The sequence below is a fragment of the Lynx canadensis genome, chromosome B4 (assembly GCF_007474595.2).
Source record: "Lynx canadensis isolate LIC74 chromosome B4, mLynCan4.pri.v2, whole genome shotgun sequence".
Classification (NCBI taxonomy): Eukaryota; Metazoa; Chordata; class Mammalia; order Carnivora; family Felidae; genus Lynx; species Lynx canadensis.
In genome coordinates, this window is record NC_044309.1 from 94503802 (window position 1) to 94525978 (window position 22177).

The 22177-nt window shown below is 40.0% G+C and overlaps 1 protein-coding gene across 1 annotated transcript in view; it reads left to right on the plus strand.

Annotated features, from left to right (window-relative positions):
* The first annotated feature begins 593 nt into the window (after positions 1 to 593).
* The window catches only part of KCNMB4 (potassium calcium-activated channel subfamily M regulatory beta subunit 4), a 62897-nt gene continuing 41313 nt past the window's right edge, over positions 594 to 22177 (plus strand). Inside the window, exon 1 of the mRNA XM_030323220.1 lies at positions 594 to 961. Within this exon, the coding sequence (XP_030179080.1) occupies positions 626 to 961 (336 nt within the window). The 5' untranslated portion in view covers positions 594 to 625. The remainder of the gene's footprint in view (positions 962 to 22177) is intronic.

Genomic DNA, 22177 nt, shown 5'->3' on the forward strand with positions numbered 1-22177 from the left:
TTAAAGAGGATCTCAAGCGCCCGCCACCGCCCCTCACCGCGGTGCTCGCCCGCCCCTCGCCCACGGGAGACGCCCCCGCGGCGGGCGGGGCGGGAAGGCCCCGGTCGGCGGCGGGTGGGGCCGGGCGGAGCCGCCTCCCGCTCGGGGGAGCCCCGGGGCTCGGCCCAGCCCAGCCGCGCCTGCCCTCGGGGCAGCTGCCCGGAGAGCCGGCGGGGCGGCGGCCAGCAGGCGATGGAGACGGGGAGACACCGGGCGAGAGGAGGCGGGGTGGGGGAGGCGGGGAGAGCGCGGGGGCGGAGGCTGGCAGGGGGCGCTGGAGGCAGGAGCCGCCCGTGCGCTCCTCGCGCCCGAGGGTGCAGGAGGCTCTGAAGCAGCGGTCGCACCGCGAGCCTCCGGGGCCCGGCTGGCGGCGGGGCTGGGGGGGTGGGGCGGGGGGCGCTGCCGCCGCCGGGGGCGTCGCCGGCCTCGGCCCCTTTGTTCTCGCGCGCTCCCCCTCGCCGCCCACTCCCCTGCTGTCGCGCGGCGGCGGCGGCGGCGGCGGCTCCTCCCGCCCGAGGCAGTCGGGCTGGGCGCCGGGGGCGGGAGGGGGCGGGGGGAGCGCGCCAGCCGCCGGGAGTGGGGGGCGATGGCGAAGCTCCGGGTGGCTTACGAGTACACGGAAGCCGAGGACAAGAGCATCCGGCTCGGCTTGTTTCTCATCATCTCTGGCGTCGTGTCGCTCTTTATCTTCGGCTTCTGCTGGCTCAGTCCCGCGCTGCAGGATCTGCAAGCCACGGCGGCCAACTGCACGGTGCTGTCGGTGCAGCAGATCGGCGAGGTCTTTGAGTGCACCTTCACCTGTGGCGCCGACTGCAGGGGCACCTCGCAGTACCCCTGCGTCCAGGTCTACGTGAACAACTCCGAGTCCAACTCCAGGGCGCTGCTGCACAGCGACGAGCACCAGCTCCTGACCAACCCCAAGGTAAGGACGCCCCGCGAGGGATGCCTGGCTCCTGCGGAGGTCTTGAAGCTTGGGGGAGCCTCGGTGTCAGACGCCGCGCGGGGCGGGCTCGGAGTGTCTTTTTGCTCGCGTCCCTAGGAGGCGACGGGGCGTTGGACCCGCAGTGAGCACAGCCGGGAGTCCCGGGGCCCGGGGTTCGTGCGCGGCGACCGGTAATGCCCTGAGGCTTTCTTTACACATCTCTCTTGTCTCGTCTCAGATTTTGAGACCTTGGCCCAGCTCAGTCCGGCGCCTACAGGTCGGACTTTGGAGACGTGCAAGGAGCGGAAAGTTACTTTTCCTCCTGTTAAAGCCAGTGGGTGGCAGGGATCCACCTACTCGGGCGCTCGGTCAAGGTCTGAGCTCCCACGGGCCGCGTCAAGCACTGGCTTTGGGAGCTCGAGATCTTTGGGCCCCTTGGAAGATGTTAGAGGGTTCCTTGCCCTTTAACTCTAAACAGACGTTTTTAACTTGCGCTGCAAAGATGAGGGTCAACAGACGACGTGGAAATCACATGCGAAATTCCGAACAAGTCTGTTTCCGGGGTTTACAGAGAGCTCCTGGTTTTCACGAAACAGATTCTCAAAAGGGTCGGGAGGAAGCCTAGTGACTCTGTGTGTCTAGGGACGATCGGGAGCCATCTGGAGAACGGTAAAACTTACTGAAAATAGAAAACCCTTCGTGATATGTACCGAATATTCCTTCCCTGGCAACTTTCTCTCAAGCAATAAAGAAAAAACCTGGTTAGGACTCGAGGGATGGATAGCCGAGAGAGGGAGACTCAGAAAACTGTTCCCAGTGGAGAGAAAAAACTTATAAAAAGCAGTGTCCTCAGTCTGTGAACTAATTGAGCTTTGTAGTGCGCCTGGTTCTGCAAGAAGGATTTTCTTTCTTATCTTCTCTTGGTCTGTTTTTCCCATGCTTGTCGCTTAACTATCGAGTGAAAGTGTGTTTCTTCTTTAACGTTACTGTCATTTTCCCTCTTGGTGAGGGCTCTGCTCGAAAATCCAGCAGAAAAACAAAAGGGAATGAGTCTTGTGTACACAGGAAAACTTTCTGTTAAATGTGACAAGATATATTAATCCGAAAGGGAAAAACAATTATATTAGCATTTTAAGAGTACTTAAAACAAACGTACCATTTCTCTGCAGTAAAACTCAGGGTCTTGTTTCCTTAAACAAACAGTAAATTCTTGAATTGGGGAAATTAAAAAAAAAGGAATTCCTTTACAAAATGACTTCTCTTTAAAAAAGATGCTCCTGCTGACAAAACGTGTATTCATTTACCTTAAAAATGAAGATAATATATAAGAAGTGAATATAAATAAACATAAAAGTACAGATTTAGATAAGGTATAATCAGTGTCCTGAAGAAGCACACTCTGGAAAACAAATATAAGTTAATCTGCTTAAAGCTCAGTAACTTCAAAAGAAACCTTAGGGTTTTAGAAACATCACTTTTTTTTTTCTTCAGGATTAAACCATTAATATAAAAGAAGGTGCCAAGCAGTAATAGTGATTTAGAAATTATATGGTAGTTCACCATTTAGGAGGCATTGCTATAATTGGTGAAACACTGCTAATTAGTTTAAGATAGTGGTTCAGGCACTAATAATAAATTATATACACATTTACCAATAAATGGCTAATATCTGATCAAGACATTGAGAAGTTAGAATTTACTGCAAAAAGCCTGCTTGTAATTTCCAGGCAATTTTGAAGGATCTGGCAGAAAAAGTAAATTGGGATCATTAGGACATAGATTTTTAAATCAGTTGGAAGCAGTCATAATGCTTTATGTAATACTACAATTTTATCTCTCTCTCTCTCTCTTTGTTGCAAATAATCTATTTTCTTCCAGTGCCAGTTCAGATTCCAGCAACAATTGTTTTGAAGAAGTGTCTGAACAAAATGACGTTTTATAAAGTATTCAAGAAATGACAGAACTGGAGAAAGATATTTATGTCACACACACACACACACACACACACACACACACACACACACGAATGATGAGCAACAGCCCAGTGAATTTAGTCAAGCTTCCTTAGCCAGACCAGTACACATCTTTATCCAAATTATGATTACATTATGGCATTTACAGAACATAAGTTTGTTCTTTTGCAGTCACCTTTCTACTTTTGGACAATTAAAGTACAATTCTTGTAAGTGATTAGTGATGGAAAAATTCAACATAACTGATATTGTGCCAGAACCCGGTACCTAAGCAGAATGTGTCCACAGTACCCTTAGAAGTAGGCAGGCCCCTTTGCTCATTCCTGACGCCTCTGGGGTGCCTAGGTCTTTTCTTTGCCTTGCATCACCTAATTATCGAAGGCCTGGGTTCCCCACCCATTCCCTCTGTAGAATGTCTGGATTCCCTTCAGTGCCAAGGATCCTAATCACCTTCAACCTTCTCTTCTTCAGGACCCACTCCCCACAAGAAACCATTTTTAGGAAATCACTTCTTAGAAAGAAAAAGAACAAGGACTTTCCCCCACCCCTCCCTTGAGTTTGCTGCATTAATTATAGTAAAAGGCAGGGAAAGGGAAGGAATATTGCACATGTATAACTTCTTTAGCCATAGACTGCCAAAGAAGATAGTATGAACACATGTGACCTTTGACTAGTCCTGTCTAAGATATCTTTAAGTGTTCTTCAGCTTATTTATGGTTTGAATCATATCCATATTGTCAAGGGTAATCACTCTATCCAGTCATATAATATAGTATTCAAGTCTACTAGTTACACATAGGGCAATGACCTGCTCTGTGATTTAACCATAGTGAAATCTAAATGTGGGATACGCTCCCTCTGGGTGCTATTCCCATCACTGCATTGTTTCTGAGGGGCTAGCAGTTGTGTGTGCTAAGAGCTTTGGTTCTTAACCTTGGCTGCACATTAAAATCACTGGGGGAGGGGCTCCAGGGTAGCTCAGTCCCTTAAGCATTGGACTCTTGATTTAAGCTCAGGTCATGATCTCACAGTCTCGAGATCAAGCCCCACATTGGGTTCTGTGCTGAGCATGTAACCTGCTTAAGATTCTCTCTCTCTCCCTCTGCCCCAGCCCTGCTCGTGGGCTCGCTCTCTCTCTCTCTCTCTCTTTCTCAAAAAAAAAAAAAAAAATCACTAGGGAAACTTTACAAAGAAATTCTTATGCTTGGGTCCCACCCTTAGAGATTTGGACTTGGTCTTGGGAGAGTCTTGAGAGTTGGTGTTTTTTAAAAAGTTCTGCAAGTGACTCTAATGTGTAGACAGAGTCAAAAATTACTGATTAGAAAACATACTTATCTGTTGTGCAAGAAAAGTAAAATAAGAACCGAAAGGATCCATTGTGATTAATACTTGTGTTTTTAGGTTAAAAGATGTTACTGATCCTACTGAATATAGGGAACTGGCATAAAAGGATGGACTCAAGGAAATTCTGAAGGAAAAGAAGAGGATCATTTAACATTAGTGTTGAAATGGTCATTTAAAATTGGTTTAGCTTAAATGAACTTAATGCAGTTCCAGACATTTGCTCTCACATCAATATATACATCGGGTGGCAGAGAAAAGATGAATTTTTAAAACTATCTCTTGTTTGTGCAATAAGAGAGAGTGAGTGATTAGAAGCTGTGTGTTTTATTTTTGTTTTGGGGTTTGTTGTTGTTGTTGTTGTTGTTGTTGTTGTTGTTGTTCTCTGGTCTGAAAAACCTAGACACAAAGGGAAAAAGTCTATTCCTAAGAATAGTACTGTGAAAGTGAGAGAAATTCACTGAAGAGAAGAAAAACTTTAGACTTTTGAGTGTATCCTCTGAAACTGAATGTCCCTAACTGTGTTCCTCGCAGCTTACGGTTCCCTTGGTATCCTTCACAACCACACTGGTATGTCCCAAAGCCCCGTCCCCTGCCCCCCAGTCACACATCCTGTGTAGACAGTGTGGTCTCCTGGGGTTGATTTCTGAACTGCATCCTAGAAATAAATGTTCAGTATGATACACTTTGTGATCTAGGGAGGTCCATCACATCAAAACTAAGTAATCAAAGGCTAAACTGGATTGTGACGATTTCTCTACAATCTTTATTTCTCTATGATAAGGATGGCTTGCTGTGGTTTTTTCCTCTGGTGATTATATTAAATAACTTGGCAAGTACGTAAAATCCAATTCCTCCAATACTTGCTTAGCCTCTGTGATCAAAGGGTGGAGCAAGAAACAGGAGTACGTCTTAGCATCTTGTGATCAAAGGACTGGGCAGGAAATAAGGACATACAGGGGCGCCTAAGTGGCTCAGTTGGTTAAGCGTCCAACTCTTGATTTCACCTCACGTTGTAATCTTATGATTCGAGAGTTTGAGCCCCATATCAGGCTCTGTGCTTGGGATTCTCTTTGTCCTCTCTTACTGCCCTGCTCCAATGCTTGCACACACACACTCACCTCTCTCTCTCAAAAATAAATAAATAAACTAAAAAAAAAAAAAAAAGAAGAAGAAACAAGGACATACAAAGATAAGTTTATTCATTTAACAAATATTTGTTAAATGCCTCCTCTGTGCAATGCATGCTTCCAGGTTCTGAGACTAGAATAGAGATCAAAATAAAGTCTGAAGTTTATGTTTTGGTAGATGCTGACAGACAAGAAATAGACTTATAATGTAATGTCATGTAATGGTAAAGATGTAAAGAAAATTCAGGCAGCATAAGGGTACAGACTGGTGGAAGAAATGAAGGGCTGCCCTTTTGCACACAGTGGTTAAGTGACATTTGTACAGAGACCAAAGAGCATGAGGGGATGAATAGAGGCATAGAGGACAGAAAAGAGTCAATCATATAGCTGTCTTGAGAAACAGTGTTTCACAGGCTGAGGGCACAGTAAGTGCAGAGGCCCCGGGGCAAGTGGCTGCCAGGCTAATGTGAGGAACAGTAAGTATGACAATAAGGCCGGACTACAGTGAGCAAGACGTGAAACAGTGGGAGGTGAGGTTAGACCTTACAGAACACTGTAAGACCTTTGGAATCTGTTCTGTGTATGAAGGTAAGCTGTCTGACATTAAGCAGGACTGAGATATAATCAGACTTAAACTTCTAAAAAATGTAGATGATCCTTCTGGATGCTGGATTGAGAATAGAATTTGTGTGTGTACATGCATATGCACATGCTCACTTGTGCAAGGTGAGAGATGCAGGGGCAGGATTGAAAACAAGGAGTCTAGTAGGGCAGGCAAATGATGATGGTGACTTAGATCAGGGGTGAGCATTGGTGAAGTTCACTGATGGACTGGTCAAAGATGACTCAGCAGTTTGTGGTAAGCCCAACTGGGTGAAGGGAGGTGATTTTACTAGATGGGAAAACTAGAGAAGAGTAGTTTGGGAGGAGTGTGAATGGAAAACAAGGGTTTAGTCTTAGATATGTCTAACAGACATACAAGTGAGGATGAATCCATACGTTTCTGCCCTCAATGAGTTCATTCTCCGGCAGAGGAAATAACACAAATAACTATCAAAGGAAGTGTAATGTAAGTTCTACAGGAAAGTACAAACACTAGAGAGGAAAGATTAGGAGAAAAGCTTCATGGGAAATGAAACATTTGCTATGAAAATTTGAGAATGAATAGGATTTTCATCTTGGGAGAAAAAGTAGGGAGGAATGAAGAGAACATCAAGGAAGAGAAAATGCCAGAAGCAAAGCTGTGTGAGTGCAGGCTATGTTGGGGAATCATCAGATAGACCATGTGGTTGGAACACAGTTACAAAGAAGAGAGTCTTAGGGCTAAGGTGGGAGAGTAAACTGGGATCAATAATGTGGAATTGGGTTTGGTGACATTGGGAAACCATGATAGGAAGAATAATGCTCCCCTCCCCCCAGCAAGATGTCCACATCTTTTTTTTTTTAATATATTTTTTTTAATGTTTATTTATCTTTGAGGGAGACAGAGGGTGAGTGAGGAAGGAGCAGAGAGAGAGGGAGACACAGATATGAAGCAGGTTCCAGGCTCTGAGCTGTCAGCACAGAGCCCAATCTGGGTCTCAAACTCATGAACCCATGAGATCATGACCTGAGCCGAAGTCAAATGCTAAACCAACTGAGCCACCCAGGTGCCCCCAAGATGTCCACATCTTAATCCCCAGAATCTCTGAGTATCTTATGTTATCTGGCAAGGGGGAATTAAAGCTCCAGATGGAATTAAGGTAGTTTATCAGTTGACATTAAAATATGGAGATTATTCTGGTGGGCCTAGGGTAATCACAAGCCTCCTTTAATGTGAAAGAGGCAGTCAGAGTGATGCAATATGAGAAAGACTCAACCAGGCATTGCTAACTTTGAGTACAGAAGTGGAGCCAAGGAATGTAGGCAGCCTTCTTTTCCAAGGAAGCGGGGAAAGGCAAGAAAATAGATTATCCCTTAGAGAATCTAGAAGAGAATACAGACCCAGTTTGGTGAGACCCATTTGAGAATTCTGACCACTAGAATTTTAAGATAATAAATTTGTGTTGTTTAAGCCATTAAGTTTGTGTTACAACAACAGAAATCTAACACAGAAGCCAAGGAAAGTTTTTGAGTAGGTGAGTAATCACGATTCAGTATTTTGGGGTGCTTGGGTGGCTCAGTTGGTTGAACATCTGACTCTTGATTTTGGCTCAGGTCATGATCTCAAGCCTTGCATCGGGCTCCATGCTGAGCACTGTGAATTTGCTAGAAATTCACATTCTCAAGTCTCATCTTAGGCCCACTGAATCATAAACTCCACCCCAGTTTCTGACTTAGTAGTTCTATGTTGAAGTTCAAGAATTTGTAAAGTAAAAGAATGTATAAATAGGTGGGGAAGATGAAATAATATAAGGCAAACAGTCCAAAAGAAGGCAAGGAGAAAGAGAAAAAGAAATGTAGACAAGTAGAACACCAACAAAAAAATAATAAGATAGATTTAAATGCCAATTTATAAGTAATTATATTAAATGTAAGTGGATTAACTTCCATTTAAAAGACAGAGATTGTAGGCTGGAAAAAAACAAACAAACCCAAATATATGCTGTTTTCAAGAGTCACACATAGAATATAAGGACACAGAAAGGTTGAAAGTTAAAAGATGGGAAAATATACATGCAAACATCAACCAAAACAGGAAAAGAAAAGCTGGAGTATCTGTATTATATGAAATATAGTAGACTTTGAGGCAAAAATTTGTTACTAGATAAAAAGGAGGGACACTTTGTAATTATAAAAAAATTAAATGTAATATAGCAATTCTATATTGGGATATACCTAAAAATACAGCCTCAAAATACATTAAAAAAATAAAACACCTCAATGGAGAAATACACAAGTCTATCATGAGAGTGAGAGATTTTAACACACCTCTGTGACTAATAAACAATCAGACAAAAGTAATATTGACACATATATGATAGATTTAAATAACATGTTTAACGAGTGACAACTGACATATAGAATAGTATATTAAGTTGTAGCAAGGTGTACACTATTTTAAGTGCTCATGTAATATTTACAAAAATGTTATATTCAGGGTCATAAAATAAACCTTGACAAATTTTAAAAGTGAAATGGTAAAGAGTGTATCCTTAGAGAAATTAAATTAGCAATTATTAAATTTTACTGAAAAACATAGAAGATGTGGAAAATTCTTCAGGGAAAGAATGAGTCAATTAGCTGTACATGAAAAAGACAATCTGACACATACTTCACACTCATAAAATCCAGTTCCAAATGGAAGAAAAACTAAATATGAAAAGAAAACTATAAAACTTTCAGGAAGAAGCTTGGGAAAATATCTTTATGACAGAGGCTTAAATATTTTCTTAAATGAGACTAAACAAATAAGAGGAAAAGAGTGACACATTTGAGCACATTAAAATAACAATTTCTATATGACTAAAATTATTGTAAACTAAGCGGAAGTAAAGCTAAATATTAGTGCAAGATAATGGCAAAACAGTAATAAACAAAAATGAAAATGTCTACAAATCATTAAGACAATGGTGTATGATGCAATGGGAAAATGAGCAAAAGATATGTACAAGCAATCCATAAAAGAAACTCAAAGATCAATAAATGTGAAAAGATGCTCAATTCCACTAATCTCAGGGAAATTCAGATGACAACAATAACAGGACACCATTTCACACCCATCATTTTGGAAAAACTTAATATGCTTCATATGACCAAATGTTGGTGAGGATTGAAGAAAATGCTAAGTTTTACCCATTGCTAGGAAATTGGTTCAACCGCTTAGAGAAATAATCAAACATATTAAGTGTAACTGAAGCTGTGCATATCTGAAAACCCGACAATTTCACTTCAGGGTATTTACTCTAAAGAACTCTAACACATATCCAAGGAAATGTATATATGGGGTATTTCATTGCAGAATTGTGTGTAGTAGTGCAATGTAGAAACAACCTAATAGAATTAGGATATTGGATGGGATGCTTTAACAGGAACCTAATCACAGTGACCTAAACAAAGTAAGTACTAGTTTCTTTTCTTTTCTTTTCTTTTCTTTTTTTCTGTTGTAAATGTCTGAGCCTGTATATAATCCAAGGGGCTGTGCCAGACTTTGGATGTGGAAGGTCATCCAAAGACCCAGGTTCCTACTGTCTTGTTGCTCTACAATCTCTTAGGATGCTTTTACTAGCTTGATCATGTCTGTCTTTTAGGCAGTAGGAAAGGGGAAAAGGAGAAAATAGATGGAAAGCAGCTTTCTTTCTTTTTTTTAATGGCATGTAATTCACATAAAATGATATTTGCCCTTTCAACAGGTAGAGTTTTTAGTATATTCACAAAACTGTGCAATCATTATCACTATCTTTTTTTAGAATATTTTCATCACTCCCATAAGGAATCCCGTACACATTAGTACTCATTCGCCTTTCTCCTAACTTGGTCATGGTATTTAATCCTTTTTTTATATGTTCCTAGATTTATTTGGTTTACTAGCATTTAGTTGAGGATTTTTGCATCTGTATTTATCAGGTATATTGGTCTGTAGTTTTCTTGTGATGTCTTTGTCTGACTTTGGTATCATGGTAATAGAATTAGTTGGGAAGTGTTCCCTCTTCTATTGTTTGAAAGAGTTTTTGATTATATACCATGATCAAGTGGGATTTATTCCAGGAATGAAGGTTGGTTCAACATGCTAAAATCAACTAATGTAATTAATACATCATATTAATAGACTAAAGGATGGAAATCACATGATTATTACAGTATACGCAGAAAAAACATTTAACAAAATCCTCTCATGATTAAAAAAAAAAAACTAGGAACAGCCGAGAACTTCCTCAACTTGATAAAGGGCTACTACGAATAGCTAATAAATGGTGAAAGACTGAAAGCTTTCCCCCTAAGATCAGAAATAAGACAAGGATGTCTGCTCTTGCCACCCCTGTTTGATGTTGGAAGTTCTATCTAGGACGGTTAGGTAAGGAAAAAATGTAAAAAGACAGCCAGATTGGAAAAGAAGACATAAAACTATTTACAAATCATGTGATCTTGTATAAAGAAACTCCTAAAGAATCCACCAGAAACAAAGCAAACAAAAAACCCATCTGTCAGACATAATAAATTCAGCAAGGTTACAGAATACAAGATCGATATACAAAAATCAATTGTATTTTTATACACTAACAATGAACAATCTAAAAATGAAATTAAGAACACAATTCTATTTACAATATTATTAAAATGATAAATTACTTAGGAATGTATTTCACAAAAGAGTATTTCTAACAAAAGAGCAAAAGACTTGTACTTTGAAAGCTATAAAACACTATCAAGAGAAATTAAAGAAGACCTAAATAAATGGAAAGATATCTTTTGTTTGTGGATTGGAAGACTTAATATTGTAAAGATGGCAACACTTCCCAAATTCATCTACAGATTGATTATAATCCCTATCAAAAATTCAACTGGATTTTTGTTTGCAGAAATTGACCAACTGATCCTAAAGTTCATATGGAAATTTAAGGGATTCAGGGTAGCCAAAATGATCTTAAAAAAAAAAGAGAAAGACTAATGGTGGAAAACTCATACTTTCCAATTTTAAAACTTACTAGAAATCTACAATAATCAAGACATATGGTATTGGCATAAGGATAGACATACCAATCTATGGAGTAGAATTGAAAGTCCAGAAGTAAATGAGTACATTTAAGAGTAATTGATTTTTGGAAATTGTGTCAAGAGCATTCAGCAAGAAAGAACAGTCTTTTCAACCAATGGCACTGGAACAACTGTATGCGTGCAAAAGAATGAAGTTGGACTCCTACCTCACACCATTTATAAAAACTAACTTAAAATGGATCAGAAACCTAAATGTAAGAGCTAAAACTGTAAAGCTCTTAGAGGAAAATGTAAGTGTAAATCTTTATGACTTTGAATTAGGCATTTTTTTAAATATGACATGAATAACACAGGCAACCAAAGGAAAAATTGATAATTGGACTCAAACACAATTAAACACTTGAGTTTCAGAGGACAACATCAAAAAGGTAAAAAGAGGGGCGCCTGGGTGGCGCAGTCGGTTAAGCGTCCGACTTCAGCCAGGTCACGATCTCGCGGTCCGTGAGTTCGAGCCCCGCGTCAGGCTCTGGGCTGATGGCTCAGAGCCTGGAGCCTGTTTCCGATTCTGTGTCTCCCTCTCTCTCTGCCCCTCCCCCGTTCATGCTCTGTCTCTCTCTGTGCCAAAAATAAATAAACGTTGAAAAAAAAAATTAAAAAAAAAAAAGGTAAAAAGACAACCACAGAATGAGAGAAAATATTTGCCCATCACATATCTGATAAAGATTGAATATCCAGAATGTATAAAGAACTTCTATAACTCAACAATAACAATTAAAAAGGCAGATAACTAGGGGTACCTGGATGGTTCAGTTGGTTAAGCATCCAACTTCAGCTCAGGTCATGATCTCGCAGTTCGTGGGTTCGAGCCCCATGTCAGGCTCTGTGCTGACAGCTCAGAGCCTGGAGCCTGCTTTGGATTCTGTGTCTCCCTCTCTCTCCTCCTCCCCCACTCTTGCTGTATCTCTCTCTGTCTCTCAAACATAAATAAACGTTTAAAAATTTTTTTAAAAAAGAGGGAGGCAGATAACCCAATTGAAAGATAGGCAAGAGGTGTGAGTAGATATTTTTCTAAAGAAGTATACAGATGGCCAATAAGCACATAAAAATATGTTCAGATGTGTACAGGGTGTCTTCTTGGGGTGATGAAAGCATTCTAAAACTTTTGTGGCAGTGATTGCACACTTCTGTGACTCTACTAAAAACCACTGAATTATACATTTTATTCTTTTAAGTTTTTTTGAGTTATACATTTTAGATAGGTGAATTGACTGGTATGTGAATTATATTTCAATAAAGCTGTTACCAGAAAAGAATGTTAAAAGGAGATTTGCTTTGCAAATTTTGGCATTTCAAGTAACTCATAAAGGGACGTCTTCAATAAATGATGTTAAAGCTTCCCTATTATTTAGAAAAATATATATTTAAAAATACTAATTTTCCAAATAAATTTTCTAGAGAACCCTGGCTAACACACAAGGCAAGCATGAGCAGGCAGTTCAGTGAAGAATTACAATTTAGTTGTAATTAGTGTAATCTCACTAATCTTACAAAGAAACTCCCAACTCAAAAATTATTTGGAAAAATGTTTAATAAAAATAAAATATAAATTTAATTTAAATAACATTATAATTTTGATGGAACAAAATTTTGGTCTTTGAAAATAATATATAATAAATACATATTATTGTTATAATAAATATAGGTAATAGGTAATTATAATAAATATAGGTAAATATTTACATAATTTGGGGGGGCAGTACAGACCTTTCTAAACATGACACTAAGGGCAGAAATCATAAATTTCTGCAGGAATGCACTGATTTGTTTAATGACATAATAAAGAAAAGCTTTAAATAAACCAACATTACAATTTATTTTTTAAAATACATGTTTATTTATTTATTTTGAGAGAGAGAGAGAGTACTGGCAAGGAGAGGGGCAGAGAAAGAGGGAGAGAGAATCCTAAGCAGATTCCGTGCTCAGTGTGAAACCCAAAAAATCAACATAACAATCTAAAGAAAAATGACAAATTTGAGAGAATATTCACACTGGTCGAGAAATGATTCAAAACAACAAGTGAAGAGCTCTTAGCAATAAATGACCATCTCTTCAGTGGAACACGAGGTTTGATGGTTGATTTTATGTGCCAACTTCATTGGACTAATAGAATGCCCAGAGAGCTGGTAAAATATTATTTCTAGGTGCATCTGTGAGTGTGTTTCTAGAAGAGAATAGCATTTGAATCAGTAGTCTCCATAAGGAAGATTCATCCTCACCAATGCAGGTGGACATCATCTGATCTGTTGAGGGCTTAAACAGAACAAAAAAGCAGAGCAAGGGCAAATTTGCTCTCTGCTGGAGCTGGAACATGACATTGGTATTGCTGTGACCTGGGGCCTTTGGACTTCCACTGAATTACACCACCCACTTTCCTGGGTCTCCATCTTGTGGGCAGTAGATTGTGGCACTTCTCAGCTTCCCTTATCACATGAGCCAATGCCTCATAGTAAATCTCTTATTATATGTCAGCATATATTCTATTGGTCCTGTTTTTCTAGAGAGCCCTGACTAACACACAAGGCAAGCATGAGCAGGCAGTTCAGTGAAGAATTACAATTTAGTTGTAATTAGTGTAATCTCACTAATCTTACAAAGAAACTCCCAATTGCAAATGCTTCCAGTTCAATTGTATGAAAACAGATAACGTTAATCCTATTTTAAACTCTGCCAGAGCACACAGAAACAAGGAAAACTTCTGAAATTTTTAAAATAATTTTAGGATTACATTGAAACAAACACCTACGGGAGTGCCTGGGTGACTCGGTTGAGCGACTGACTGCAGCTCAGGTCATGATCTCATGCTTCGTGAGTTCGAGCCTCTCGCATCAGGCTCTTCGCTGACAGCTGACAGTGTGGAGCCTGCTTGGGATTCTCTCTCTCCCTGTCTCTCTCTCTCTCTGCCCCTCCCCTGCTTGCGCTTTCTTTCTCAGAATAGATGAATAAACTTAAAAAAAAAAAACACCTATGATAACATACATGTACAGATGGAAATTATGGGACAGCTTTGCTTAAGAATATTTATGTAAAATCCTAAGTGAGATAACAGTGGTAATGAGTTTGTCATTGATGTGGGTCTAATTGCATAAATTTTCACAGATTGCGCTCTTAAACGTTACATATGGCTATATAGCAAACATACCACAAATTAGGTCAAAAGAGACAAAACAAGGAAGGAAATTGGCAATGTGTGATGAAGATTAATTTTCTTCCATGTAAAGACTCTTAGAAAATAACCAAAATGGGCAGAAGTCATGGATAGTCAGTTTGCAGAAAATAAATACAAATAGTTTTAAAAATATGGAAAAATCATTACCTCTATTTAAAAATGCAAATTCACACAAGAAGTCCCATATTTCACCTATCAGAATGTTTAATTGTACCAGATTATTTTTTATTTTTTTAAGGACATGGGAATAGGTACTCTCATAAACTGCTAGCAGAAATGCAGTTGGCACAATCGCTTTGCAACACTATGGTCATAAGTGTTCTTTGTTTTTGTTTTTGTTTTTTTAATTAAAAAAAATTTTTTTTTTAATTAAAAAAAATTTTTTTTACATTTATTTATTTTTGAGAGACAGAGTGAGTCAAAGTGAGAGTGAGGGAGAGGCAGAGAGAGAGGGAAACACAGGGTTGGAAGCAGGCTCCAGGCTCTGAGCTGTCAGCACAGAGCCCGACGTGGGGCTCGAACCCACAGACTGTGAAATCATGACCTGAGCCGAAGTCGGGCGCTCAACCGACTGAACCACCCAGACGCCCCTGTTTTTTTTGTTTTTTTGTTTTTTTTTAATTTTTAAATGTTTATTCCTGATAGAGAGAGCGAGGGAGGGGCAGGGTGGAAGGAGACACCGAATCCAAGGCTGGCTCCAGGCTCTGAGCTGTCAGTACAGAGCCCAAAGTGGGGCTCTAACTCAGGAACTGTGAGATCATGACTTGAAGTCAGACACTTAACCGACTGAGCCACCCAGGCGCCCCTGTAGTCATAAGTTTTGAATGTAGACACACTTTGATTTTTCCTGTTCTCATGTATGTGTAGATGCCTGTAAAAGAAGTTTGTTGCTTTTTTTGGAATTGCAAAAGACTGGAAACACCTTTAATTAATAATTCTTGCATATCCATGTAGTAAAATTCAAAAAAGAATGAGATAGATCTCTATATGCAGATATGACAGCACCAAGATATATTGTTAAATGAAAGACAAAGGGCAAAACAGAGAAGAGTGTGCTCACATTTATGTTAAAATAAAATGTAGGAAACATCGGAAGAATGTACAACTGTTAAGCATGTTTGTCTGGGGGTCAGGATCAAAGTCAGAGAAAGACATTTCAGCTTGTACCCTTTCCCAGTATTTGCATTTTTACCTTGTGTATCTATTATGCTTTTTTTAAATTAAATCTTAATCAAAATAGCAGTATGACCTTGGAAATTACTTAACATGTCTGCCTCAGTTTTTTCATCTATAAAGTGAAGACTGTAATTTTACCTATCTCATCAAGTTATCAGGATTAAGTAAGTTAATATGTGTGAAACATCTAGAATAGTGCTTCACACATGGTAAGCCTTTGATGAATATTTGCTATTATTATTATGAACGTAGGTTTAAAAATCAAATTGTGCTATAACTTTATTAGTAGGGGCTATTTCTTTATTGAGGTTCCTTTGTCTCGATCCCTTTTGCAATGCAGACACAACTAAATATTTTTAGTTTATTTTTTCTCTAATATTTATCTCCATGTTTCCCAATAGTAGGCTCTGATGTGTATATTTTAGATACTATTGACCCTATGATGGAATGTGAGGATTTAGCTTTCTTACACCATCCCATCCCACCCGAGTTTTCTGCCCTTCATTCTTTAAATACGGTTCAATCCTAATTTTTGGCTACATTAATATTGGGCATTAACATATTTTAACTATGTAAATTATTGCTCATTTCTATAACTGTTTATTTTCCTTGAGCTGATAATCTTCTTCTCATAATTTCTTACTTTCCTATGACCGTTTCTCTTAGTTTTCCCAAAGAATTGTAAAGCCACTTTGTACACCGTTTTTCATATGGTTATTCATAATAGGTGACCATTTAGTTACACGTTTTTCTTTTTAAAGAAATTTCCTGGGATACCATTCTGGATTCCTTCAGCCTACTACTGCCCCAAATTGAACTGGTTACGCCTTAGGCCTGCTGTGTTTCTCCCATGTTGAGTACTCTGTTTCCTTGACCCAGTGTGGTCCTCTTTTCTTGGTTTATACTGTTGTTTTGGTGGATACGTCCTCAAGCAGCTTCCTGAGAAGGGATGCATGGGAAATACAACTTCTAGATTTCATGTTTTGATCAGAGTTCTGTTTCTGATGATTTAAACGCAGTCTCATTCCTTTAATCAAAACGCAGTTTGTGATTTATTTGGCAGTGTGCATAAATCAGTGTAGGTCTGTACCTTCAACTTCATTTCTTATGAGAGAAACAATCGGAAGTTCTCCTCAGAGTTATGCTCCCTGAGGCCAGATTTCTTCATCTACCCAAACTGGTCAAAGGCTTTAAATACCCACCAGCACACTGCAGAGTACTCCTGGGGGTACATATATCCCAGTAATAGAAAAACAGGCCTCGTAAGCAACTGTTTATTAGGACAGGTTGGGAAAGGTAATAGTATAAAAAAGAGAGGGTGCATTGGGAGTGTGAGCCATTTCTTATGAAACTTGTTTCCCAGCACTACCTGCCTCAGTCCTGTAAACCCCACCGTTATGTTTCAGTGGGTCAAAAAGCCCAGTGTCCAGTGGATAGCATGGTAATGATGTTCTGTGTTCAGGCATTCAGATCCTACTGGCACTCAGCAGTAAGTCAGTGGTCTCTTAGAAGGAAATATTCTCCAAAGAAAGCATAGGTTTGCTTTATGTTATCAGGGCTCTTGGTGGGCTCCATGTACCCCCCAATCTGGCAGAGACCTCATAGACTGTTGGAGGCCCTGGGCCAAAGAGGTGAATTGACAGGGCTTTCTGTAGCCTGGAGCAGCTGGAGTGGGTTTTCCTGCCCTGGCTGCCACGGAAAGCTGGTGGTATTGGGGGTTACTCAGTAAAGGGGTCAGAGTAGCGATCTCTAAAGTGGATATATATGTGTCCACCAAAATATAAGGAAGTCCACCAAACATTGTGACTCTTATTTTTAAGGAGTGAAAGATGCAGCAGTTTGTCTTTTACTTTGGAAGGGGTATCCAGACATTCCCTAGACCACTAGCCTCCCGGAAGCATAGCTGAGGTGGCAGGTCCCGAACTTCCCAATCACTGGCACATCTGTTCTCTACCAAGGAATCTAGGGCACCATGTTCTCCCTGCTTCCAGGTCCAGTCATCAGCCTGGTATCATCAATGTATACTGTTCTGTTATGTTCTACTGCAGAGCAGAGCATAAGAACCAAAGAAAGTTGAGGTAGTGCTGAGTAGAACAATCCTGAATAAGTCTGGAAAGTCTACACCATCTCGACCAGGTAAAAGTGTAGCGGTCTCTGGTGCTCTTTGTCCACAAAAATGGAGAAAATAGCATTTGCCAGATCAGTCACCAGAGGATAGGTTCCAGTGGTAAGTTTATTTGCTGCAGTAAATAGACTATATCTGAAATGGCAGCTGAAATTGGGGCCACCACTGATTCATTCAACAGTACAGCCATTCTCCAAGACTCATCTGCCTTCTTCAGGAGCCAAATAGGCAAGTTAAATAGGGACGTGGTAGGAATCCTCACTCCTGTGATCTCTGTGACTTCCTAGGGTGACAGTCTTGGCTTATCAGTTTACTATTTGGAGAAAGAACAGGTAGTTTCAGAGTTCTGTCTATGAGTAAGGGGGTCAAGGGAGGAATTTAGGACTAGAGTTAAGTATGTGTATTATATCTATACCTTTGGGATCTGTAGGAATAACCATAAGAGAGTTCATGGACTCACTGGGCCCATTGTGATACCTGGGCCAAAACTCCCTTTTCTCTCTTTTTTTTTTCTATCTGTCCATTTTTATTTTTTATTTTTTTTATCATATGAAATTTATTGTCAAATTAGTTTCCATACAACACCCAGTGCTCATCCTCCCTTTTCTCTTGATGCTATGAGCCCCCATTGGGAGCACAGTCAGACTAGGGCCCTCAAGCATTAAGGTTAGCGCAGAGCTAGTCCTATAACACTCTAAATGTCTGCCCCTTCTAGACAAGCCAAAAACCAAACATTGAACTAGAGAGGATGAACGATGGTTGCCAGGTGATTGTTCAATCACTATATTGTACACCTGTATGTTAACTACACTGGAATTAAAATCTTAAAAAATAAAATAAGTGTCTACCCTTTCCGCACTACACGGCTACTCTGGTAAATGTCTGCATGTTCTCTGGGGAAAGGTTAGATTTTCGGTAGGTGCTACTTCAGAGGGCCTTCCCAGGGCCTTCCCAGCCTTCCCTTCATTCAAGGAGCTTTTGGCCTGAGGATTGGATGAGGACCCCTGTCTTGTGTCACAGTGACCCATTAGACTACATTTCACCAAACCTCAGGTGTTTTCAGGTATGTAGATCAAGGAGAACCTTAAAGGGTGTTCACCTTTTTAGTCCTAGGGGTCCTATGATCTGTTAGCCACTGTCAAAGATTCCTGTGGATTAAATCATTTCTATTATGCTCACAAATTCTGTGGGTCAGAGATTTAGGACACAAAGGGGACAGCTTATCTATGCTTCATGACGTCTGAGGTCCCAGTGGAATACCCAAAGGCTGGACACTGGAATCATCTGAAGGTTCATTTACTCATATATCAGGTAGTTGATGCTGGCTATTGGGTGGGGGTCTCGGTTCCTCTCCACACCAGCCTTATAGTGTGATCTCTCTGCACAGGGCAGTTTTGGCTTCCTCACAGAATAGTGTCTGGATTCCAAGGGCAGACATTCCCAAGAGAGAGTTACGGGCAGAAGCTGTGTCACCTTTTCTGAGTTAGCCTTGGAAGTCACACAGGATCATAGACTCATCCATGTTCTAAAGAAGGAAAGATAAAGCTGTACACTGAGAAGAGTGTCAGTGTCACATTGACTTATGAAATGGCTTAGGAAATGGGATACATATTGGTGCAGCCATCTTTGGAAAACTCATTCTGCCACAAGTAGGAAACATCAAGTTGTTTTTTTTTTTTTAATTTTTAAATTAACTTTATTTATTTATTTTAAGAGAGAGAGAGAACGCACACACAAGTGGGGAAGGGGCACAGAGGAGAGACAGAATCCCAAGCAGGCTCCACACTATCAGTGCAGAGCTGTATGTGGGACTCAAACTCAGAAACTGTGAGATCATGACCTGAGCCAAGATCAAGAGTCAGATGCTTAACCGACTGTGCCACCCAGGCGCCCCAGAAACATCAAGTTCTTATCAACACAATCAATCCTGGTTAAAGTGGACTTAGCATGGATAGGGTTTGTTGGTCTTTTTCAAACAAATGGTGGTTGTCATATTTCATTAAATATGTATACACACATTAAAATGTGTGCACTTTACAGTATACAATACAATACATAAATAATGCCATCAATGAGCATATCTGAATGCATGCATGAAATTTGAGAAAGTTTTATTTCATTTCAGTGTTCTGTATGGTCATGAGGATTGGTCATCTCAAAGATTTTAAGTTACAGTCATATGCCATTGAACACATTTTTACATGTACTGTCATGCTTGTTATACATAATAACTATTGAGCTTTTTCAGGGTTAAAACTTCTTGTTTTGGTTTGACTTTTTCTATTTAGACTTAGCCTCTATTTTTAGTAGACACGGTATTTTTATTTTCTAACTCTAAAGATGAATGAACTATTTTCTCTTGAAAGTGGAATGTTATTTGAAACTTTTCTCGGTTTTAATAGTACCACCAACCTTAACAGTCTGCTTGAATCTGAAAGTTAAATGAATATTACTGAATTACAGAATGCAGATAGTATCAACACATGACAATAAATTTGTGGGTGGGTGGGAATACTCTGCAGGAGGTAGCAAGCAGTTTCTCATTGAAGCATTTAAGGAGAGAGAAGCAATTTTTAGTGAGTAGTAGTTCAGATAATTGGGCATTTCTCAACGCCATCCCCCATGCCCTCTATCCTCCAAGCACATTAGATGACTCAGTCTTTCTGGAACATTTATACACAAAGTCATTGCACATTCCATTTTTTCTTCTCAGAATATCACCTTCCCCACCCATTCTCTGAGAAGCAAACTCCTGTTCAACCTAAAAAACACAAATCAAAATCATCTCTTTTGCGAAGCCTCTATCATACCCCCAAAGCCAAGATCTCCACTTCCTCTTTTGTAATCACAAAGCACTTTGTGAATAAGCTACTGCTCATGCTACTACTACAAGGCACGCTCCTGGGAAGGAAGGGAAGAGACAAATAAAGGGTGAGTAATATCTCCTCTTTGCACACTGTCCTGTACTCAGCAATCAAGAATGGCTTGTTGCTTAAATTATCAATCCTAAAAATGTGTCATTCCAAGGGTGAAGGAGAGCTGTTAATAATACAGATTCCTGGTCTGACTGAATCAGACTCTCGGGAGGTTGGCCCTTTTTGATGAACAATCCAGGTGGTCTTTGGAACAGACTTTGACAAACACGCTGTAGGCTGGGCACCATGTTCTCTCCGAAGAACTTACTGTAGCTTCTCCTATTCTTAGTCAGCCTTGCTTTTTGTTTTCTAAGCCATTTGTTTGATCTTCAAGTTCTTCCACAAGATTATTTTCATTTAGCTTTCAGGTATGGATACAGATTCTGGAGCCACCTGCCCTAGAATTTAATTTTTTTTTTTTTTAGCTGACATGTAATTTTGTATGTGTTTGTTAAGTTAACATGCATTCATAAGGTGTGTGCGTATACACAATTAATGAAGTCGAGGCATATGAAACATTATGGGGTTTATAAATGGCTCAGTTACACTTTTTATTCCACAGTGTTTTCCTGATTATACATTTATATTGTGCAAAACTGTCATTCAAGTTACACATCATAGCTGACACATATATCTTACAGGATTTCAGAAAATGGGGAATTATAGGATAAAATATAGTTAGACCCATGTTCCAGTAGATAATGTTTCAAGAATTCATTTTCTTTTTTTTTTTTAATTAAAAAAAATTTTTTTAAAGGAATCTCTCCAACGTGGGGCTCAAACTCACGACCCCAAGATCAGAAAAGTTGCATACTCTCGGGGCACCTGAGTGGCTTAGTCGGTTAAGCATCTGACTTTTGCTTAGGTCATGATCTTGTGGTTTGTGAACTCAAGCCCTGCATCCTATGTGCTTGAGCCCTGCTTTGGATGAGCCCCACTTCTCTCTCTCTCTCTCTCTCTCTCTCTCTCTCTCTGTCTCTGCCCCTTGCTCACTTTTGCCCTCTCTCTCAAAAAAAAAAAAGGGGGGGGCACCTGGGTGGCTCAGACGATTAAGGGGCCGACTTCAGCTCAGCTCATGATCTCGCGGTCCGTGAGTTTGAGCCCCGCGTCGGGCTCTGTGCTGACAGCTCAGAGCCTGGAGCCTGTTTCAGATTCTGTGTCTCCCTCTCTCTGACCCTTCCCTGTTCATGCTCTGTCTCTCCCTGTCTCAAAAATAAATAAAAAACGTTAAAAAAAAAATGTAAAAAAAAAAAAAAAAAAAGGAAAATGTTGCAGGCTCTACTGACTGAGCCAGCCAGGAGCCCCAAGAATTCATTTTCTAATCAAGTTTACTTCAGAAATTATTTAATCAGCTAAATCCATTCTAGTATTATGTCTTTCAATACTACCCTCCCTAACCAACTGAAGTCAGTAAAGAAACTGGAAGAAAAAAACAGTTTCTCCATTTATGTTTCTTAGATAATGTCTAACATAGACTCGCTCCCCGATGTTTAAATGGATCACATGTATTGTGCAATGGTTTTTTAAATGATTCAGTAAAGGAAGAAAGTGAATTCTGCCTACTCTGCCCACATGATTGAAATGCAATCCTGAAGACACAAAAGAACACACTCAAGAGGGTACTATTAAAATATAAATCCATTGTGATAGGCTGCAAAGAATGCTCTTATAAATCTTGATAAACCCTAAAATAAGA